Genomic DNA, 23,100 nt, shown 5'->3' with positions numbered 1-23,100 from the left:
TATCTTTGTAATGGGTAAGATAATTAGCGTCTTTATTCAAATTTGCATGTAAAGAGTCAAATTTAAGCATGAATGACAGTTCAGAGGATTCTCTTTGCAGTGAAGTCTTAAAAGGTCTTTGAAGCAGGATACATTCTACACGAGAGATCCATTTCCTGGACACGACAGTACAAATCAGCAATGGAAAATTAGACACCACTCTCTACAGAAAACCCACTGACTCATACAGTTACTTACATGCCTCCAGCTTCCATCCAGAACACACCATACGATCCATCATCTATAGCCAAGCCCTTCGATACAACCGCATCTTTTCTAATCCCACTGACAGAGACCAGAAACTTCAGGATCTCTACCAAGCATTTATAAACCTCAACTACCCACCCAGAGAAATAAAAAAGCATATTGAAAGAGCCAGACGAATACCTAGAAGCCAACTACTTCAAGACAGACCCAAGAAAACCAACAACAGAACACCACTTGTCATCACCTACAGCCCCCAACTTAAACCTGTCCAACACATTATCAGTAAAATACAGCCTACACTGGAATAGGATACTAAACTCCGAGAGGCTCAGGGAGACAGACCCATAGTCTCCTATAGACAACCACCTAACCTCAAGATGATTCTTACCAACAGCCACAGGACATACCACACTAATACCAACCCTGGTACCTTCCCTTGCAACAAACTCCATTGCCAGTTTTGTCCACATATTCACTCTGCTGAGACCATTATTGGACCCAACCAAGTGAGTTATAAGCTCAAGAATACATATTCCTGTGCATCTAGAAATATAATTTATGCAATCATGTGCCAAAAGTGATCGTCTGCTATGTACATTGGACAAACGTCTCAGACACTTCGCCAAAGGATCAATGCCCACAAAACAGATATCAGACAGGATCACAAAGAAAAAACAGTTTCTTGCCATTTCAACCAGAAAGGACATTGTCTCAACGACTTGATTACCTGCATCCTGCTTCAAAGACCTTTTAAGACTTCCCTTCAAAGAGAATCCTCTGAACTGTCATTCATGCTTAAATTCGACACTTTACACGCAAATTTGAATAAAGACGCTAATTATCTTACCCATTACAAAGATAGCTTCCCCAATTATCGCCTCTACTATCATTAGCTCACAGACATTTACCCCTCCCCCTTCCCCTCCTCCATCCCCCTTCTGTTCTGAAATTTGAGGTGTCCTTTTCATATGTGTTCACTTTTTTTAAATTGTATCCTTTGGTATATATGGTTGTGACAATTTTCTTCCACTATTTGATCTGAGGAAGTGGGTCTGGCCCACAAAAGCTCATCATCTAATAAACCATCTTGTTAGTCTTTAAAGTGCTACACAGTCCTGTTTTTTGTTTCAGCTGCACCAGACTAACACGGCTACATTTCTATCAAAAAAGAGGACTGTGCCAGATGAGAGACTGAATAGAAAGAAAGAATTAAAACTAAACTTAAAAATTATTTACTGCAGTACAAAGACAATAGAAAGTGCACTGCTTATTTGTTAAATGGACTGCATATTCAGAAACTGAAGGTATCAGCAAAAGCAACCACTGAAGGCACAGAGTCAATGAGGAGAAGGACTGCAGCAGACTTGAATCTAAACAAGCCTGTTACGGAAATTGGAAGAGGAAAAGCATAAATTTGAGCATAACCTCTGAAATAAGCACCCACACTCTCTGATACCCTGCTCAAAGAGCACTTCACAGTTCATCCTGCCGATCTCTATGAGCCATTACAGCTAGCTAGAACTCAAGAAGAAACCAACCTTAGAAAAACCTTCCCAAGACTTCGGCATAAATTTGTGAGATGTTAACTAAGGCTATGTCTCCACTCTACTGCAGCGAGGCCTATATGGGTGTCAGTTACAGAAAAAACAAAGCTTTGTGCACTAACTGTCCCATGCAAATGCTGCTGGCTAAAAGGTACATATAAAGGTGCATTTAACAATCCCATCGTATATGCTATGGTGCAATGTAGACACACAAATACAGCAGACTTCATGCTCTCTCTCAATGGTCTCAGTACCTCTGAGTTACAGTTACATTTTATAACTCTTGAAATGATTTTACGGGAATGTTGTTATAACTTAAGATGTCAACAGTATCTCCAGTTAATCACCAAATGGTTATGCCATGTTTTCCTGGAGACCAAAGGTTGAACGTTGGTAAAGAAAGAAAAAGTGCAATTTAATTGAACTTAAGATTCTAAATATTCATTAATTGGCCTGACTTAAAACAACTCCTTATAGGGCTTTTTCTAAGTAACTGATTAGAATACTAATTTATTTTTATTTGACTTAGTTAAGATTGTTTACTTTGCTGTATTGTAAACTGGTTAGGTTATCAAAGATGTAACAAAAAGGATGCACCTTCCTCTTAAGCAGAATTCTTCTAGCCATCTACCATCTATCAACATTTTTTGTTATCAAAGGATATACCAAAACTGGACTCATAGTAATGTGAGAAAATAAGATATTGGTTTCAATTTACCAAAAGCAAAGTATCTTATCAAAGGCGGTCCCTCTCTCAAAGGAGTAATCTCTATCAAAAGCTCTCTACAGCAAGTAATGAAGAAGAAATTGTAAGGGAAGTAAACAGATTTGTGTTGTCTGGTTTGATGTTTTCTTTTTCTTGCTTTAATAATTAACTAGCCACACTTAACAGTTGTGATATTTGTTTAGTTTAAGCTGTGATGTCTCCAAAACAGAACTTCCAAATGAAGCAGGTTGGTACTTCCTATTGGCTTTAAAGGAGAAGATTAGATACTGTCAATGCCTACTACAAATGTTTAAATTAATCTGTGCCAATTATCATTAGCTTTGTGTTTTCTGTAACTTTCTGCTCACCATTCCATCCTCCTGTCATTTGCTGCAGTCACCATCAATGAGTCAGGGGTTGGGTGGGAAAAGAAACCCTCAAACTGTTGCATGGGAATGAAAGCCACTTCCATGAATTATTTGCCATAGGGGACAATGATGCTGGGCTATTCCAGTGGGCCTTTGCAGGCTTCAAGGCAGCCTCATTTATGGGGAGTGTAACTCTACTTGGAGTTGATGGTTGGAGATTATCCAGCAGCTTATGCATATTCTTCTTCAAGAATTTTGCCTGGATACCCAAGGGCATGTCTATATTAGGAAATTATTACAAAATAACTTATTTTAAAAGAATAACTCCAGAAATAACTATTTCAAAATAGCGCATCCACACTACAGAGAAGTCTCAAAATTAGTCCAAGGTAGGCTCCCTTAATGTGGACATGCTACCTCTATTCAGAACCCCAGGAAGCACTGAGGAGTAATTACTTTGAGTGATTCTGGGGAGTAGTTATTTTGAAATTGCAGCAGTGGAGCATCCAGGCTACTGCTATTTTGAAATTACTATTTCAAAATAAGTGTTATTACTCATGCAAAGCAAGAGTTATTATTTTGAAATAACCAGCACCTTCTTTTGAAATAATGGGGTTGGTAGTGTGGATGCTCTGCTTGTTATTTTGAAATAGCCATAAAATAGTTTATGGCTGCTACTTTACTGTAGACCAGGGCTAAAGTAGCAGCCATAAATCTCCAGAGGTCTTGATACACCTTTAAGAGCTCAAGAACATTCCAGCACAGGAATCATCTGGGGAGGATGAGATAGTATTTTGATGAACTAGTCACAGATTCTATTCCTGTACCACAGGATCTGACTGGAAGAGCACCCTGGCTACGTCTACACTGGCCCCTTTTCCGGAAGGGGCATGTTAATTTCAGCTATCGTAATAGGGAAATCTGCGGGGGATTTAAATATCCCCCGCGGCATTTAAATAAAAATGTCCGCCGCTTTTTTCCGGCTTTTAGAAAAGCCGGAAGAGAGCGTCTACACTGGCCCCGATCCTCCGGAAAAAGCGCCCTTTTCCGGAGGATCTTATTCCTACTTCAAAGTAGGAATAAGATCCTCCAGAAAAGGGCTTTTTTTCCGGAGGATCGGGGCCAGTGTAGACGCTCTTTTTCGGCTTTTCTAAAAGCCGGAAAAAAGCGGCAGACATTTTTATTTAAATGCCGCGGGGGATATTTAAATCCCCCACGGATTTCCCTATTACGATAGCTGAAATTAACATGCCCCTTCCGGAAAAGGGGCCAGTGTAGACGTAGCCCCTATGTCTAGGAGGAATAGACTCAACAGTCACATGATATAGGGTGTGACTCTATGGATACTGCTTCACAAAGTTCCCTGGTACCAGTTTATGGGTCTCCCACATCTAAGCTACATGGCTGTACCTACCCAAAGAAGAATGGCATTTGGCTGAAGTTTGAGGCCAGCCCCTGAAAAGTAGGTGGACACAGTGGCCCTTGGCATAGAGACAGAGCAGCAAGAAAACTTTATCCCTTAGTGCAGCCAAGTCAAGTTTGAGTTAGAGGCCTTGCAACCTGATGCTTGGGTCGCAGCACCATTGACAATTGTGGATATTAGTAAGTTGCAGTGTATGTTAAACATTGCTGTTTCTGGTCTGCAGTTTTTTACAGCTTTACTTATAAACCTCTCTCCCAGCCTGGGGTTGCCATTCTGTGCAGAATAGCCTACAATGAGTGTACCCAGCCATGGAACTCGCCCTCCCACCCTGCAGCATTAAAGGCTGCCAGAAGCCTTGGGTGATGAGAGGAGTTTCAGCATGAGGGTGGATTCAAAATAGGAGACAGGCCTACTGGCCTCATTTCAGGTGGGTGGTGGTCTAGGAGTTATCTCTGCAAAAGAAAACAGATCACTATCCTGGCTTGTCTCGAGTCTGAGTTACATACAGAGATGGGCCTCTCTACTCATTGTGAATTACCTGGCAGGGTTGAGGCAGCTAGCTGGGAGGGCTGGTGCACCCAGAAAGATTACATTTCATTAATTACAAGTGTGGCTACCTTCAATTGCACAGGCAGATGGTGCCCACACATGGGTATATTGTACTTGGCTACCTCTTAAATCATGGCCAGACTAATTTATTAGTAAGGACAAATCAAGAAATGGAGGAGATGGATAGATCTTGAACCAATGCAATAGGGTTTCTTTTGCAGGGAGGCTTGGACATCAGAATGAGACCTGAAAATGAATTTGGATTGGGATATCCAACAGGGCAAGGAGTGTTGGTTGGATTTGAGAGTAAAAGTCATATACTCTGGGAACTTTTTGTCATATTACTTGTGATTATCTGCAGGGACAAGGTTAGGAGCAAGAGAGGTGATTCTGAAATAAAAACCACATAGTGATCCATATTGGTAACTGCATTTATCAAGTCAATCAGAGACTGGCAGAATTCAGGAGATAGTGTGGAGCTCACATGGGTATAGCACATTTTGCAGGAAGATACTGGGTTATTGGGCTGCTACTCTATTATCAGGTTTTAGTTAGGCTATTATCAGATCAGAGCTATTTTTGGTCAGCAAGGAAGAATCCAGATAGGGCTTTGGAGTTTAGGGACCTATAAACTGATTCCGGGGGAAGAATCTGACATGTTCACGCTCAGTGAGAAACAACCAATGAAGGGCTGGCTAGGTGAGTCATAGAACTGATTGGCCCAACTCCTATAAGGCAAAACTGCTATAAATGTCTATGGGGGCCAAGCGTTCAACTAATTTTTACACTTATTTCTACCTTCAGAAAAGTGGCCAGTTGGTGGTAGCTTTTTAGGGAGTTACACAAAAGTAAATGAATTACACAAAAAGAATAAAATTAATGTTCTTCTCTACTTGTGATTGATCAACTAGATTGGGAATCTTCCTACTACTGATGACAACTTCCTGGAAGATGCTGAAATGGCAATGACCATAAATTTAACTATAAGCAGCTTCTGTCCTTTCTCTGTTCAAGGAGATCAGCTATTGATTAATCACTTATTGTTTAACAATTTTAAGATTATGGCTCTGAAGTTATTTATGAATGTTTATAACTATCTCATTTACAAGTCTTGAAGAGGTCCCCTTTGCCCCTTTTACTACTATCAGAAATGTCTTGAGCATGTGAAGTGAAGTCTATGATAGGTACCAAATATGCCTTTACTGTAGTAGGCATTATTAACTTTTATGATTAATGGAAGCCTCAGTATTCCCCAACACCAACACTTCATAATCAGTGTGAATCCCCAACTGCATCAGTCAGCCAGAACTGCCAACAGATTACATTTTGCAAAGTATGTTCTAACGCATCTTCTTATGTTCCCAGGCACAACAAAACCTCTTTCTTTCCTCTTATTCACTCCTGAAGAGTGCTTGTTCAATTCAGTAACTGGAACTGCAGCTTCAATAAGTGGACATGCTGACTACAGAGACCAAGCTAAATGGTACTTCAGTAACATTTCTTTAGTCTGATTAAAGATAGAATTCTCCTTTGGAAAAAAAACCTAACACTGTGTATTAAGATTATAGTTAACATACACAGTGGGCCAGAGACTATCTTTGTGTATGTATGCATAGCTACACTGAGATACCCCAACATATGCCAGCTGAGGAACTTGCTCAAGGTTTTGGAACATTAGAAGGCATTGCCTTCAAAGGAGAATTCTTATTAATATATATGGGTTTATATGGACTCAGCTAAAAACATTTTGTCTTGGGAAAAGAATCAAAGATAATACATAATGCATGGACATGATATACGGAATAGTGACAGAAGTAGCAGAAAAACCTAAGCCGAAATAGGAGAACATGCCTACTCACAATTATTGGACCACTATAGTCAGGTCAATTTAGAAACAGATGTAGTTAAAACAGTATAACCTCCAAGTGTGGACATAGTTATACCATTATAAAAGTGCTTATATAGTTATAGCTTATATGTAAATTTAATTGAATAAACTCTAGAGCTTAGCTACTCAAGAAGTTACTATGTAGAAAGGCATGGTGTGAAACAGCGATGTACCAGCTCATGTACTAATATCCCATGCTGATATTGGTACAGTAGAGTGAAAATTTCCAAGTGCAGCTTGGCATAGAACCTGAAAGCTTTGTATTCCCAGCTGCACTCTGGGAGTTTGTCTATAATTTGACAGTGTCAACGTAAGATTGTGCTGCACGGCAAGCTGGTGAGATGTATATTCACATCCTGGCTTTGCGTATAGTAACTTGCCATTTAGATAGGCCCTTATAGTTAAAGCACTACAAAACCTGTGTAGAAAATGGCACTACGTTTCAACTGACAAGCATCATGTTCCCCTTCAATCTGTCTCTCAAAAAAAAAAAGACAAGCTTTGATCCCACGAAAAAACCTTAGAAGTGACACTAATAAGTGCTCCAAAATACACATAAAGCTTCAGACTAGTCTCATAGGATTGCACAAGGAAAAGTGGTAAGAATTCACTTCAAGACTGTTGAAAAAATTTAGTTTTATTGAAATAAGTATCTTAAACATTAATTTGCAGGATCATTGCTAATTCTTGTGAGACTGTAGAAAGCCAGAATTCAGTACTGAATAATTTAATGTAAAAGATTTTTCTTTACAAGTACAAGAAGACTTGCTTAAGAAAGTATTTTACAGAATTTTTATATTTTAAAACCAATCCTTTTAAAGTGGGGACTAGTTTCTCTTTCCTGTGAACAAATTACTAAATTTAAGAGCACTGTGAATCTGAGGTGTCCATACTCAGAGTGTATATATGCATCATCATTGGATTTTACCTCTGAATGCCCAAATAGTCATGCACTACCTTTAGATGACGTACCTCAATTTTGGAATAATATCCGTAATTTTGAAATAAAAGGTGACTTATTTTGGTGTTTGTAAACCTCATTCCACGAGGAATAAAGCGTCTTCCAAAATAGCTATTTCAGAATAGCAGTAGTGTGGACGCTCCACTGCTGCTATTTCAAAATAGCTTCTCCCCTAGGCCGTTCAAAGTAATTACTCCCCAGTGCTTCCTGGGGCTCTAAATTGAGGTAGCACATCACATTAGGGGAATCTGCCTCAGACTAATTTCCAGGCTTCTCTGTACTGTAGACGTGCTATTTTGAAATAAACTATAAAACGTAGAGAATTATAGGCACTGGAAGAAATCTTAATCTAATTGTTTTCTATTGTAAAAAATTATTATAGTATTATTGCTTAGCCTTAATCATAATCTACATAAACTTCTTGCAAGACTATAGTTAGTATTTCTTACATGACTAGAATATTGTGTGCATTCAGACTTGATTCACAGATTCTCTTTCAACTGCTGATTAGATAAATTGTCTGCAATGGATGAATAAAATTGATAACTAATGATATTGAATGTGAAAAGAACTCAGGGTTAAAATTAGTATGGAAATGCTCTTTGCCTCAGTCATTGGATTAATGGATTAATATTAACTTCATACAAATAATATTTATTAATATTAGCTAAAGTTACAATTTCAATCTAATTTGTTATAGTCTCTCTAAAATCAGCTGGCATCCTTAATTTTTGTAAATTTGATTTCTGTCATTTCTTCACGCTTAAAGTCACTGATGTCATCCACATCATAAAGACATGTTATACTTTGCACAATACACAGAAGTATGAAAACACGCTTTCCATGGTTGCTGGAAAGATGCTGTTGCAAATTAAGTTAACTGATGAAGGTGGGAGTGGAAAGGTGGTTTGGATGAGTTTCAGTGTGATAAGTAAGCATTACACAGAAAATGTTGGTTGCTATAGTACGCAGTCCACTGAACTATTAAAACTAGGAGCTGGCAGGTAGGAGACACACATGAGAACAGGAAGCTAACCTTTACCTCAAATCAGCAACAGAATGCCTTCTCCTTTTCTTGTCTTCCATATCCAGATTCTTTTCAGTGTGCCCCGTTTGGTCATCTAATTCCCATGATATCCTTCTTTCTTTTTTGACATCATTTTTGCAGCTCTCTAAGGACTTTGACCTTTCCATAGTCATAACATGCAGGCATGCAAAATTAAATGTAGACAACTCGAATTGAAAATAATGAACTACAGATGCTAACTTTAGATTTACCTGATGAAAGATGACACATTAAAATGACTTTAAATTTCAGTAAGAAACACTATTTGACTGAATACAGTAACCAACTGTAAGTTAAATCTGAAAAGGAATTATGGGTTATTTAATTTTAAAGATTTCATTCCATAGGCTCTGACTCATTGTCAGTACAGGCAGTCCCTGGGTTACATGGATCCGACTTACATCGGATCCCTACTTACAAATGGGGTGAGGCAACCCCGCACTAGCTGCTTCCCCCCAGCAGACCAGGGAGACGGGAAGCTAGTGCCCCCCCCAGCAGACTAGGGAGACACAGAGCGGCTTTTCTCAGCAGACACTTCAGCTTGAGAATAAAGGACTGAGGGAAGTAAGGTGTGGGAGAATAAAACTGAGCTCTGGAGAAATATTTGGCTAGTGTTTCCCCTACAATATGTACCAGTTCCGACTTACATACAAATTCAACTTAAGAACAAACCTACAGTCCCTATCTTGTACGTAATCCGGGGACTGCCTGTATGTGAAAAAGAAAAAATCTGAAAGAGAGATACAGTTTGTTCTACAAATTTTAAAAATTAAGTAGTATGGCCTGATCCTGCAACGTTTACTCATGTGATTGATTACACTGACTTCACAGAGCTTATATTGCTCAAGGAACACTCACATGACTAAGAACCTGAATCTGCAAAGACGTACTTGTGAATAATTTTAATCATGGGAGCTGTCTCACTAAAATGAATAGGTTTGCTAACTTCAGGAAAGTGAGTCCTGTGTGCAAATTCTTGTAGGATTGGGCTTAAATATCACAATATTCAGTCTAATTATAATGTCTGATCCCACAATTCTGGCATGAAATTCAGTCCTGCTCAAATCATTTGAGCCAGAATTTCGCTCTGATACCTCTCACTAATTTTAATGGGAGTTTCAGGAGTGCAAGATAGTCAGGATCCAAATCTCAGTTTGGAAAAACAGCAATTCAAATTAAGAATATTTATGCAAACCCTTCTTTAAAAATCTGCATTTTTACCGAACAATACTGTATTTATAATTATCAATACTGTAATTATAATTATCATTATTTTGTATTTTGTTCATGGTACTATAATATGAGTCAGGACTGGAAGCAGTTCTAGGTGAAGCCTGGACAAGGAAAACTCCCAGCCTAACCAAAGAAATCTGATTAGGGGTCAATATCTGACAATATTTGCAATGGGATCTCTATGAAAGATTAGCACCTACATTATGGACTTTGACACCAGGTGGCATTTTGAGTTGAAATATGTTTTTGGATAGCTCCAGAGGAAATTGGAATGGGAGTTGACTTGGTCAGCATGCTATCCTGCAGAAGGAGCAGACCATTGGTGACCCGAGAAGGAGGGATGCTACAAAGAAAGAACCCCTGCAATGCCTCTTCCTGACATGAAAGGATGCTCCGTAGGTGAATGCACACCATAATGCTCCCAGTGACTTGAGTGTAGCTGGATCAAACCACTAAGGCCGTGTCCACACTCAGGGTTTTTTTCGGGAAAAGTAGCCTTTTCCCGAAAAAACTTCCCCTGCGTCCAGACTCAAGCCGCGTTCTTTCGAAATTATTTTGAAAGAACGCGGCTTTTCTTTCGATGGCGGTAAACCTCATTTCACGAGGAAGAACGCCTTCTTTCGAAAGCTCCTCTTTCGAAAGAAGGCGTTCTTCAATGTAAAGAGGCCGTCTTCGAAAGAGAGCATCCAGACTCGCTGTGTGCTCTCTTTCGAAAAAGCGGATTTCTCTTTCGAAAGATCCGCCTGCAGTCTAGACGCGATCTTTCGAAAGAGGCTCTTTCGAAAGATGCTTTCGAAAGAGCCTCTTTCGAAAGAAGCCTGCAGTCTAGACATAGCCATAGTGAGGAGCTCTCTAGAAGTTGGAATGCAGAGTTTGTAAAATATTTTAGATATTATTTTTTTCAACTGAAAACAGATGTTAATTAATCAGTACCACATGACTTGTTGGCTATAATTTTTGAGATATAGGGAATAATGTTCTTAGTTAAATGCCCTGTAACATCACAGGCAGAACTAGCCAGCTATGTGCTCCTTCATTTGAAATAGGAAAGGAAAATATTAACATGTAAATAATCAAAACAATATTATTAATAACTTATTCCTCAGACAGTTTCATGTTATATACCAGTATTTATATCAGAATGTATTTTAAAAAACAATCTCAGGTTCTGATACAAAACATGCTCAGTATAGCATGAACGTACCCTCTCATTGCTATTGCACCAAAAGGTATATTCATATCCCATTGATACACTTGATTTTCAGAAATCAAAAGGAAACACTGAATGAAATTACATATAAGGAATCCAAGTAATGGAATGCCCTTTTCATTATTTTATTCCTTATTTAGGGCCATGTTTTGTTACAATATAGTGAATAGCACCTTGCACCTCAAATAATCTTGAATAGTTAAACCCAGCTCTTAAAGTTGTTGATTTGAAAACAAGGTAATCAGATTAAAAAAAAAAAAAAGAAAACCAGCTTCTGGGGGTAAAAATTAATCTCCTTAAACAAACCCAATCTCTGCTCATATTATGTAAGCAAAGAGCAACACAGTCAATGTGGGACTAGTGAAATTACGTTCATGAGAAAGATGAGCAGAACTTAGTTCCATTTCCTGGATAGTCTATGGAAAATGAAAGATTTATGTTCCAAAATGCACTAGAACTTGTAGTTATAAAAATTCTATAAAGAGGCATGTGTTTGAAAGAAATAACTAAAATGAATAGACACAGAACTCCTGATTTGTTTGCTCTAACAACAGAAAGGATTTGTCAGTATTTCTGGATAAGTCCTATTTGAATGGTAATTAGATTAATTTATAGCCAAAACACATCAAAGCAAGTTATGGGATGCTTAAGGCTACACATACACAGCTAAAACCCTCCCTATCTACAGGGGGAAGCGTGTGTTTGCGTGTGCCCACATGCACATACATACACACTCACAACATAGGCACAGTTGGGCACTGCACTGTAACTCAAAATAAGATATGCAATTTGAACTATGCAAATTTCATATCTTATTTTGATGATATTTCAAAATAGCTTATTTCATCATTTGTGGCTGTCTACCCAGTGCCAAATTTTGAAATAAAGCACTATTCCGAAATGTTCCTTGAAGTTTACAGTGATATTAGAATAGCGAGCCTGAAATAATGGGCTTGTTGTGAAGACATAGGATAGCTATTTCGGGATACTCCAGTATCCTGAAATAGCGTTGCAATGAGGAGGTACCTTTACAGAAAACATATTTGATTTATTGGTGAAATGAAGAGGTAAATCTGGCAACATTTAATTTTTATTTTGGGTTGTGGGGGGATTTTTGTGTATAACTAAATCCTTTTATGGAAAAGACCAAGTACAGCAAACTGACACATTACCACTTATATGCTTTCTGACAGTTTTTTCCTTTATACAGACTCAAGAAACAATCTTTCAGTTATGCAACTGTTTGATGGTCACTGAATTTCTTTTTAAACTACAGCTAGTTGACTTGCCTAATAACTTTGATCCTACTAGGTGAAGAGTTCTCTCAAGTGTCTTTGATCTTAAAGGAGAAATAGTCCCTTTGGCCATGATACTGCACAGATGGTGGTGTGGGCATGTGGGCAGCATCAAGATATCTTTGAGCAACACAAAGGAATTAGGCCCCCAAGATCAACAAGAAGGAATTAGGCCCTACTCTATTATAGCATGCAAGTAGTGCCACTTAAATGCTTTGCTGAACCAGATCTTTAAAATGCTAATTTCCAGCTTGCTCTAAGTTTGGGTTCCTCTTTGTGCAAATATAAAAATCTGCTATAGTTCTGTCCAAAGTTTTTGTTTACCTGTTTTAATAGCTAGATGCCACAGTGGAAAAAAAAAGTTCATTTCACAAAAAACTTAGAATGATCACGTGTGTTTATGCATGTATGTATGTTTTCATATATATATATGATATTCATATGATAAGATCTAATAAAATGTATTTAAACTGTTTTATTTTTACACCACACAAGAAGGTTTGATACATTTAAAATACCATCATAAACTCACCTGATTCTGCCCCTAGGGCGCTCAGATTGCTCTGACATAAAGCTTGTGCTGCTGAGGCGTGAGGCACTGCTGGTACGGGAAATGGCTGACACATCACTGACATCACTATCTGATGATTTGGCAGAGACGTTATCACAACTTCTGTACTGATCTGTTTGTATGTTATACTAAAGATTAAAAAAGAAAGTGTGAGGTTTCCTTTGAAAATGAAACATACTCAGAGAACAAATGATGCGGACAATACTTTTAAACTCCTGAACTATACAGTAAAGTCCCAATAACTTCAGAAAAGTGAATATATTTATAATACAATCTTGAAAAAAAACTGAAAATACTATTTTAGAGGGGTAGTTGTATCAGTCTGTTTCAGCAAAAATGAGAAGTCCTGTTGCACTTTAAAGACTATCAAATTTATTTGGGCATAAGCGTTCATGGGCTGGAACCCACTTGGTCAGAGGCAGATGAAGTGGGTTCTAGCCCACAAAAGTTTATGCCCAAATAATTTTAAAAATACTATACGTTATTTCAAACAAATGGGCTCTGAGATGACAAAACTTGACTGTGATGCATGTAACACTAGAATTTTATTTTCTTTGTTACTTAGTACACCAAACAATAGTCTGTACAAATAAAATGTTTTAATCACTTCTAGACATTTCTGTGGGGCCTGCACACCTATTTAGGACTCTTCTGAAGTTTCAAGATATGCCAAAGATCATGGATACTTTGAGATGTAACAAAAGAAGATCCTGAATTGACAAATCCATCCTCTCTAATAGTAAGTCGCAAATTATTTGAAATCTGAATCCTTAAATTTACTTGGATAAATGGTATTTGAATAAATAGAAAAGGTTATTTTAGCAAAATAGCTAAAATAATGTAATACATACAGACCACCATGATATATCTATTTATTATTATTTTGAGAAAACACAGGCAAGAAAAGTACTACTTTATATTAAAATAATCACTCTTCTGATTCTCAGATATCGTCTGACTTTATGGGAAAGCTATGAAGAAATTCTACCCAATAAATCTCGTAATTACTTTTTGTTCTGTGGTTTCACAAAAGTAAGACTTGTAAGACTTCCTTTAAAAAAAACCCAATATGACCCATGCACAGGGTTTCAATCACGTTTTCAAATCCAATCTGTTTAGCTCAGGTCACTTGAGGATGTCAGTTTTTACATTCATGCGGTTTGGCTGATGGTGGTTGCGGTGTATGTGCGAGGGAAGGGGTTGGCCAGCTCAGTTTGTGGAGTAACTTCATAGTTTCTACTTTTAGATGAGAAAAGCATCATGGTGGGTGACAGGTACTATTTTTGCGGGCTGTCATTAGTTCATGCACTATCTGAACTGTCTTCTGTACTTTTGTGGATGTAGGGAACATAGGACCCAAACTGCAAGAGTAAATAGGAGTCCAGAATACAAGGCTGAAGGAAACTCCTCCCCCTCATTGTCTGCCAATCACATACAAATCTGCTGGTAAGAAAGGGGAAGAAGAATAGATAATACTTGTTGCTTATAACCTATGTGATACAAAATATGTTTCTTAAATATACTGAATTATGTTTCTCAGATATGTTTAACATTAGGGCACTATAATCAGAGTGTATAATAAATCTGATGACAATCAGAAAGAGTCATTTTTAGAAAATTCAGTTATACTGGACACATCCTGGGTATGTCTAGACTACAGGCTTTTGTCGACAGAAGTTTTGTCGACAGATACTGTCGACAAAGCTTCTGTCGACAAAGAGTGTCTAGACTACATTCAGTTCTGTCGACATAGCAAGGTGCTTTGTCGACATAACAGTGTAGACACAAAGGACAGTGTAGATGCAATAACACCTTCTGTCGACAGAACTCAGTCAAGAAAAGGCGTTATTCCTCATAAAATGAGGTTTACAGCTGTCGACAAAACTACTGAGTTCTGTCATCATTATGTCGACAGAACTCAGTGGTAGTGTAGACGCGGTATAGTTTTGTCGACAAAAGTCCACTTTTTCGACAAAACCCTGTAGTCTAGACACACCCCTGAGTGTAACTAAGGATCAAAAACTCCAAAAGGTATCAGTGAATACTGCAGATCTTAGCATTTATTAAGATTAGACCTTATGGTTTATACTTATGTGTCTCTCATTAAGCGCTTACTAGTATTATATAAGGAACTGTTAATTGCTTGAGGATTATAATAAATTGTCTTTGTCTTATGCTGATTTCTTCCATTAGAAAATTTGAGGTCTGTTATTAGGCTCTTGTTCTTCAGTAATCTGAGATTTATATTATGCGTGTGTGTGTATATATATGTATAAACAAACATATACACGTTCTTCATCATATGCACATACAAGCACACACTTTTATACAAACTTTGTGACTCTTTTTCTCTCTCTTTCCATTCAAATACCTGTGAAATACTTTTAGTGAGACAAACCATACTAACAACTTGTATACAGGTAAATGTGGGAATGAGAACTATAGAAATGTAGCATTGAGGGATGATTTAAAAAAGTATGGCTTTTTTTAGAAGCAGGAGAGAGTATATTTCCCACCTTACAATGCCATATTTTACTTTTATTCTCCTTTTATTCTGTCTCTGAGGTGAGATGTGAAAATAAATATTTCTCTGGTTTCTTTCAGTCACAATTTCTTTATTTGCCTATTAGCAACATGAGATAAAGTATCAAAAAAGAATAACAGAATCATAGGGCAAGGAGGGACCACAAAAGGTCATCTAGCCTATCCCAAAAATGTGGGATTTATGATGTCTAAATCATCCAACGCAGATGGCTATCTAGCTTCCTTTTGAAAATCTCCCATGAAGGAGATTCTACAACCTTCCTAGGCAGCTTCATTGTCCTACTGTTCTGATAGTTAGGAAGTTTTCCCTGAGATTTAATCTAAGGCTGTGTCTAGACTACATCCCTCTTTTGACAAAGAAATGTAAATTAGACACGTCAAAATTGCAAATGAAGCGGGGATTTAAATATCCCACTCTTCATTTGCATAATCGCGTCATGGCGCTCTTTGAAAAAGCGCCATTTCGAAAGTAAACCCACGGTCTAGACACGGTTCTTTCAAAAACGGCAGGCTTTTTCAAAAGATCCTGTATGCCTCAAAAACGAGGTTTACAGGATCTTTTGACAAAGCCTCCTGTTTTCGAAAGATTTGCGTCTAGACCACAGTATTACTTTCAAAATGGCGCTTTTTCGAAAGAGTGCTATGACACGATTATGCAAATGAATCACGGGATATTTAAATCCCCACTTCATTTGCTATTTCGACATTTCTAATTTACATCCCTCTGTCGAAAGAGGGATGTAGTCTAGACATAGCCTGAGTCTGCTATGCTGCAGTTTGAATCCATTGCCTATTGACCTGCCCTCTGTGGGGGTGAAAGGGGGGAAGAGAGAAAGAGAGAGAGAGAGAGAGAGAGAGAACAACTTTTCACCAGCTTTTTTATGGAAGCCTTTCAAGTTCCTTAAGAACACTATATTGTCCCCCATTAATCTCTTTTTCAAACTAAACATAGCCAGTTCCTTCAAACTTTGCTCCTATGGCTTTGCATTCCATCTCCTCCATCTTTTTCACTAATCTCTGGATGTTTCTCTACATCCTTTCTATACATTGGTGACCAAAATGGACTCCAGCTGATGGTGCCAACTATACTCCAGCTGAGGCCTAACCAGTCCCCAGTAGAGTGGTATTATCACTTCCTGTGACTTGCATATGATGCGTCTGTTAATGCAACCCAAAATTGCATTTGCTTTTTTTGCAACAGCATTGCATCACAAATTCATGTTACAGTTGTGATCTATGACAACTCCCAGATCTTTTTCACCAGCAGCCAATTCTCCCCCATTCTATATTTATGCATTTGTTTTTTCTTCCCTAAGCATAACACCTTACATTTGTTTTGTTGAATTTCATTTCCTTTTTTCCAGTCCAGCTCTCCAGGTTAACGAAATCCCTCTGAATTTTAGTTTTATCCTCCAAGGTATTGACAATCTCTTCCCCCAGCTTTGTATTGCCTGCAAATTTGATCTGTATGCTCTCTATATTGACATTCTGCCCATTAATAAAGATGTTCAACAACACTGAATCCAGAACTAAAATGTATTACATCTAAAGGTTTTTATCCTGTGTTTGTAATGTCAGAGCCTTCTGAATTGTTAGTACTTTGTGAACTAATTCTATTTGCAAACCAATTTGTAAACCAAACCCTGAAGCGTTCATACTGACCATTATCTGTATACAGGAATAGCTATATAAATTGTTCAGAATTTCAATCAAAATTGTAGCTTGTGAGAAGGATGTTGGCGATCTCTCTAAAGACAACTGAGAGGGAGACAGAGAGAAAGAGAGAGAGAGTTTCTGCAAATGAAAGAGGACAGAAAAAGGATTGGCTTAGAGAGGTACTTTTTCAACTCTATTCTGTAGTGAAACCAGCAGCAAGGCCCTGAGCAGAAAAATGGGCAGAGATGAGTAATAGCTGAGAATACCAAGAATCGGACAAGATTAGATGGCAATACATTTTCCTCTATCAAGCTCATATTTGCAGAAGCTCAGTATTATTTTAAATTGTGGGAATGAATTCTCTTCTTACTGTAGTTAAATGTAACACTCACAGAGGCTCACAAATTAGACAACTGCTCCCCAAATCCAATTTCTGTTACAAATTTAGGTCCTCAGCCTGCTCTTATTGATGTTCATGGCAGAACTCCCAGAATGTAATGGGGAATAGCAAGATACTGGTGTAAGAGCAACTAATTAATCCTTGCCCTGTCAGCTCCAACCAAAGGGAACTGATTGGTGCTGATGAAAAGGCCTGATGGTGGCCTGAGGATCAGCCTGCATCCTGACAAGCCAAGGGCTATGTAGTCTGGGAAGAAGCTGGACATGGGGGCAGGCGGTTAAGGAGCAGTCAATCAGGGAGGGATCGACAAGGTCCCTCACAAAAAGCTCTTAAGTAAAGCATGTTGTCATGGGATAATAGGGAAGGTCCTTTCATGGGTTAATAACTGGTTAAGAGACAGGAAAAAAAGGGCAGGAATAAATTGTAAATTTTCTGAATGGAAGGAGTAATGCACATTGGAAAAAATAATCCCGACCATACATACAATCTGATCGGGACTGTGACGGTCCACCAGCAGCCCGCATGGGGAGTGGCCCGGACTGCCAGGCGGAGGATGGAGGCGCGGGCCGAAACCGCCCCCCCTACCATGGCGCGGGCAGAGGAGGATGGCGTGGCCAGGTTCAGCCTCCAGGCCTGCACCAGCAGGAAACCCTAGGCCCCTCCCCAGGGACGGCGCCAGGCGGGACCAGGGCAGAGATGGACGGCCGGGCAGCTGCAGGGGACGCCGTCACACCGCCGAAAGGGGGGGAACCCCAGGCGGCGTCCAGCATGGCGGGCCAGTTTAAAAAGGCCCGCCGACAGAGAGGAGGGGGGCAGCCTCCTCACAGGGAGGGAGGAGAGCCCCTGGGCCCAGGATGGACCCAGGGCACAACCAAGGCCAGCAGGCGACCCGGCCTTGTCTGAAGGGTTCCCGAGAAGGCCGCCGCAGCTGGCGGTCGGCCAGTCCTGGATCAGACAACGACCAGACCCAACCCCGCCGGCCCTGGAAAGAGCGGCCCGGCCGAGACCGGATCCGCCCAAGTGGGCAGACCCATGGGACGTCGCAGGAACAACCCCAGACCTGAACCCGGGTAGGCACCGGGGATCGTTATGGGTGCTCAGGGACCCTGGGAAGGGAGGAAGGAGCCCGGGGCGGGGCCCTTTTGGCGGCCCTGGGCAGATGGGTTACGGAGGGAATTACCCCCATCTGCCGCACTGGGGCGAGAGTGAGCCCCTGCGCTTAGAGCCCCAGGCTGGGACCTGGAGAGATGGTGGGATCGGGTCCCCCTCCCCATTCCCCAGGAGGATCCAATCCCGGTCAGCAACAGAACTCACGTGAAGCAGGGAAGGGTGGGCCGGAGAGTAGGGTCAGCCAGGGCATTGTTCCAGGGAAGGACCGGACTAGGAGCGCAGGCCCCACCCTGCCAGGATGGGCTACAGTCTCAGGGTCTGATGAACCCCCCTGTCCGGCTCGGCCGGGAGGAGGTGATCACACCCAACTGACGGGGCTTGCAACCGGGGACCGAAGGCAGGACCTCGTTAAAGGACGAAGGGGTTTGCTGAGTCCCCCTTCCCCTGCCGGGAGGAGGTGATCGCACCCCGACTCGTCCACAGGGACTAATTTTAGCTAGAATTACTCAAAAGAGAGATCTTGGAGTCACTGTTGATAGTTCTCTGAAAACATCCACTCAACGTGCAGCGGCAGTCAAAAAAACAAAAAGACTGTTAGGAACCATTAAAAAGGAAAGGGATAGAAAATAAGACAGAGAACATCTTATTGCCTCTATATACAACCATAATATGCCCACATCTTGAATACTGCATACAGATGCGGTTGCCTCATCTCAAAAAAGAGATATTGGCATTGAAAAGTTTCAGAAAATGGCAACAAAGATGACTCGGGGTTAGGAACAGGTCTCATATGAAGACTTTTCATCTTAGGGAAGAGGAAACTAAGGGGGAATATGATAGAGGTCTAAACAATCATGACTGGTATGGAAAAAGTGAATAAGGAAAAGTTATTTAATTGCTCCCATAACATAAGAACTAGGGGTCACCAGATGAAATTAATAGGTAGCAGGTTTAAAACAAACAAAAGGTAGTTTTTCTTCACACAGAGCATGGTTGACCTGTGGAACTCCTTGCCAGAGGATGTTGTGAAGACATCAACAGTGTTCAAGAAAGAACTAGATAAATTCATGGAAGTTAGGTCAATCAATGGCTATTAGCCAGGGTGGGTGGGCCTCTGTCAGAGGCTAGAAATGGGTGACGGGACAGGAATTGTTTGAAGAGTCTCTGTTCTATTCACTCCATCTGGGGCATCTGGCAATAGCCACTGTCAGAAGACAGGATTTGGTATGATCCAATATGGCCGTTCTTATGTTGTTATGAGGGAGCTGGAGGCCTCCTACCTAAGGATTGACTCTGCCTGTAAAAGGGGAAAAATATGTTGGGATTTGTTCATCTTTTCTCGTTTGCCATTTATGGTTCTTTCTCAATATACACTGATTATATTCCTTTCCTTGGTTTGTTAAGTGTAGTCTTAAGGAATCTCAGCGTTGCATGATTATGTATATGTACAGTGGCAGTGCTAGATGAATGTCAAAGTAGTACAAGTGCAGTAGTCATTGCCTCTTAGTGACAATCATCCAGCCCTGTACACATAGGTACACAAGCTGTAAGTACTGCTACTGACATTAATAAGGATTCTCTGCTATCCTCAAGTGAGAGAGGCCTTCGTTTTAAAGCAGATAGTTCTATTCCTTATGCTGTATAGATGTAATTTAAATGACATCCATTTTGTCTTGCATTTATTATCACACAGATAGTCAAAAATATCCACCGGAAATTCAAGACCCAAAAGGAAACCAAAGAGAAAATCATAAGCCATTTAGAATATGCTATTCCTGATAATGATTAGCTTCTATGCGAGATACTCTTTGCACTATGGACCTCCCTTTGATGGAGCTTCCAGGAATGCCATGAGGCTGGACAAATATTGCCAAGGAGTTGAAGGGAGGTCAATGGCCTTAGAGCCAATGCAGAGGTAAAGGGCCTCAAAACAGATGGCTTATTGCCTTCAGAGGTTACCTTATGATCCTCAAAGGTCATTGAGTTTTCTCTGTGATTGACGGAGGCAAATATGGTTGCCTTCCCTAAGAGAAAATTGATAGAACACTCTATGGGATACCTTAACAAAGCTTCCTCCCTCCTTTGGCCATTTCCCACATGAAGGAGTAATCTGGATTCAGAAATGCAAGTGAAAAAACTCTGTTCAGTTTTCCCAGTTCTTAATGAACTTACCACATAGAAAAAAACAAAATGAGTAAACTGTATTGTTGCCAATCAAATGCCCATTTTATTGTACTTGAAGGAATATTTTGCTAACATAGGGTAAACAAAATAAATGGAAGACAGACAGAAAAAAACACATTCCAACCAGAAAGGTGAATTTAAAAAAAAAAACTGTAGAAAGTGTTTTTTCTCAGTAAGGAACATAAGTATATAGCAGTTCCAACACCAGATTTAATTTGGATGTTATTTGTGAATATTACTTCATTTAACTATCAGTCAATGCTAGTTAGTGGACTATCATTACACTAGATCAGTGGTTCTTAACCTGGAGTGCACGCCCCCCTGGCAGGTGCGAGATGCCCTTTCTGGGCGTGTGAGACATGCCAGATTTTTATGACATATCTTAGGTTTCATGGACTGACCTGCTTCAGTGATTTTTAATAAGGTGTGCAAGAACATATTTTGAGAACGAAAGGGATGCAGGCTGCAGTACGGTTAAGAACCACTGCATTAGAGCAAGACACATGGCATTGCCCTTTAGAGAAAACTGCCATGGACTGAAAGAGATCCATGTATTACTATTATTTAAAATTTGGTAGTGATCCCAACCAGAGGCCAAAGAGGTAGGACAAATCTGCTATTTAGAAAGGAAATATAGAGGTTAGTACTGAAGGTAAACACAGTAATTTAGACACATTTTATAATGCCTAGTAATGCTCAGGGAGCATTCTCCAGCAGAAATCTGAAAGGGTATTTGAGTCAGCTAGAATCCCTATGCACTTTCAGATGTCTTAGTAGACTCCAAACCTTATTTAATAAAATTAATACAATCAATGTTTTTTTCACATTTTTAAATGCCAACAAAAGCAAAAAAAAATCAAATATGTTTGTAAAACTTCAATAAGCTAAAGCATGAGAATTGTTTGTAACAATTATTTTTCTCCCAACCATAGGTGGCACCTGGGGTGCTCTTATTCCCAAGGGCCTGGTCTCCACTACAGCAAAGGTCAAAGTAAAATACAGAACTGCAACTATGTAAATTGTGTAGCTGGAGTTGACGTATCTTACATCCTGTTTCTGCGCCGTCCACACGGTGGGAGGCCAACAGGAGCAAACATTCCCATCGGCTTCCCTTATTCCTCATTAGGAGCAAGAGAACTGGTGTCAACGGGACACCCTCTGAGTTCAATAGAGTGGTAAGATTGACCGAGGCAGCAGCTTCTTGTGCATAGTGTAGACATGCCCCAAGTGTGCTGGTTATCCCAAAATCTGAATATAGTATTTGTTCTGATACCAACTACTAGGCAGTAAGTCTATTTTTAGTCACTAATAGTAAGATGGATGGGAAGTCCATTCCCTCTGATGTGTAACTGCATACATTATAACTCCTGTTTTGAGTTACAAAGATATAGCACTCTTTCAATACAACTATCTGAAGTGTAAACTGCACTGCAGCTTTCCTGTTCACATTGCCACCTATGGAGTAGCTTGCGCCTGTACTGTGTCAGTGAAAGTAGAAAAAGGGGGTGGATGAAAAGCAGATGTGCTAACTTCAGTAGAAATAATGAAGACATACGCTAAAAGAATGTTCTTGGTGGATGTTATTCCAGATCTGTAATGGCTAGGAGTATTAATATTTCACAACTCATTTCTTCAATCTTTTAGTAGGGTCTCTCCACTCTCTCTGTTACTATAGGATACAGATGGGCTTAGGATTTAGCTTCACAGTTAAGATTCTGTGGCTTTCCGGCAACACACAATAAAGCTCACTGTACACACTAGCCTTTATGGAGCCTCTCTCTGTGGCATGAAAAATTCTGAGTTGCTCAGTTCACAGCCTTACCATAAGGCTTCTTTCTATCACAGATAATTATATGATAGAAATGTAGCCGTGTTAGTCTGGTGTAGCTGAAACAAAAAACGGGACTATGTAGCACTTTAAAGACTAACAAGATGGTTTATTAGGTGATGAGCTTTCGTGGGCCCGACCCACTTCCTCAGATCAAATAGTGGAAGAAAATTGTCACAACCATATATACCAAAGGATACAATTAAAAAAATACCACACTAACACCAACCCTGGTGCCTTCCCTTGCAACAAACCCCGTTGCCAGCTTTGTCCACATATTCACTCTGCTGATACCATTACTGGACCTAACCAAGTGAG

At 39.8% G+C, this 23,100-nt stretch overlaps 1 protein-coding gene across 49 annotated transcripts in view; it reads right to left on the bottom strand.

Moving 5' to 3' along the window:
• The window catches only part of RIMS1 (regulating synaptic membrane exocytosis 1), a 465,499-nt gene that overhangs the window by 82,097 nt on the left and 360,302 nt on the right, over nucleotides 1-23,100 (bottom strand). For 29 of the 49 annotated variants that reach the window (XM_025186713.2, XM_075923727.1, XM_075923729.1 and 26 more), the window contains 2 exons: nucleotides 13,022-13,188; nucleotides 8,728-8,871 (listed from right to left, as the gene is read on the bottom strand). The exons of 4 other annotated variants lie outside the window; for them this stretch is intronic. In XM_025186713.2, the coding sequence (XP_025042498.2) occupies nucleotides 8,728-8,871; nucleotides 13,022-13,188 (311 nt within the window). The remainder of the gene's footprint in view (nucleotides 1-8,727; nucleotides 8,872-13,021; nucleotides 13,189-23,100) is intronic. 16 more of the 49 variants (XM_075923731.1, XM_075923765.1, XM_075923766.1 and 13 more) reach the window with 1 other exon arrangement.

The sequence above is a fragment of the Pelodiscus sinensis genome, chromosome 3 (assembly GCF_049634645.1).
Source record: "Pelodiscus sinensis isolate JC-2024 chromosome 3, ASM4963464v1, whole genome shotgun sequence".
NCBI classification, from domain to species: domain Eukaryota; kingdom Metazoa; phylum Chordata; order Testudines; family Trionychidae; genus Pelodiscus; species Pelodiscus sinensis.
Note: the sequence above shows the minus strand (reverse complement) of the source record. Positions and strands in the feature narration are given on the sequence as shown.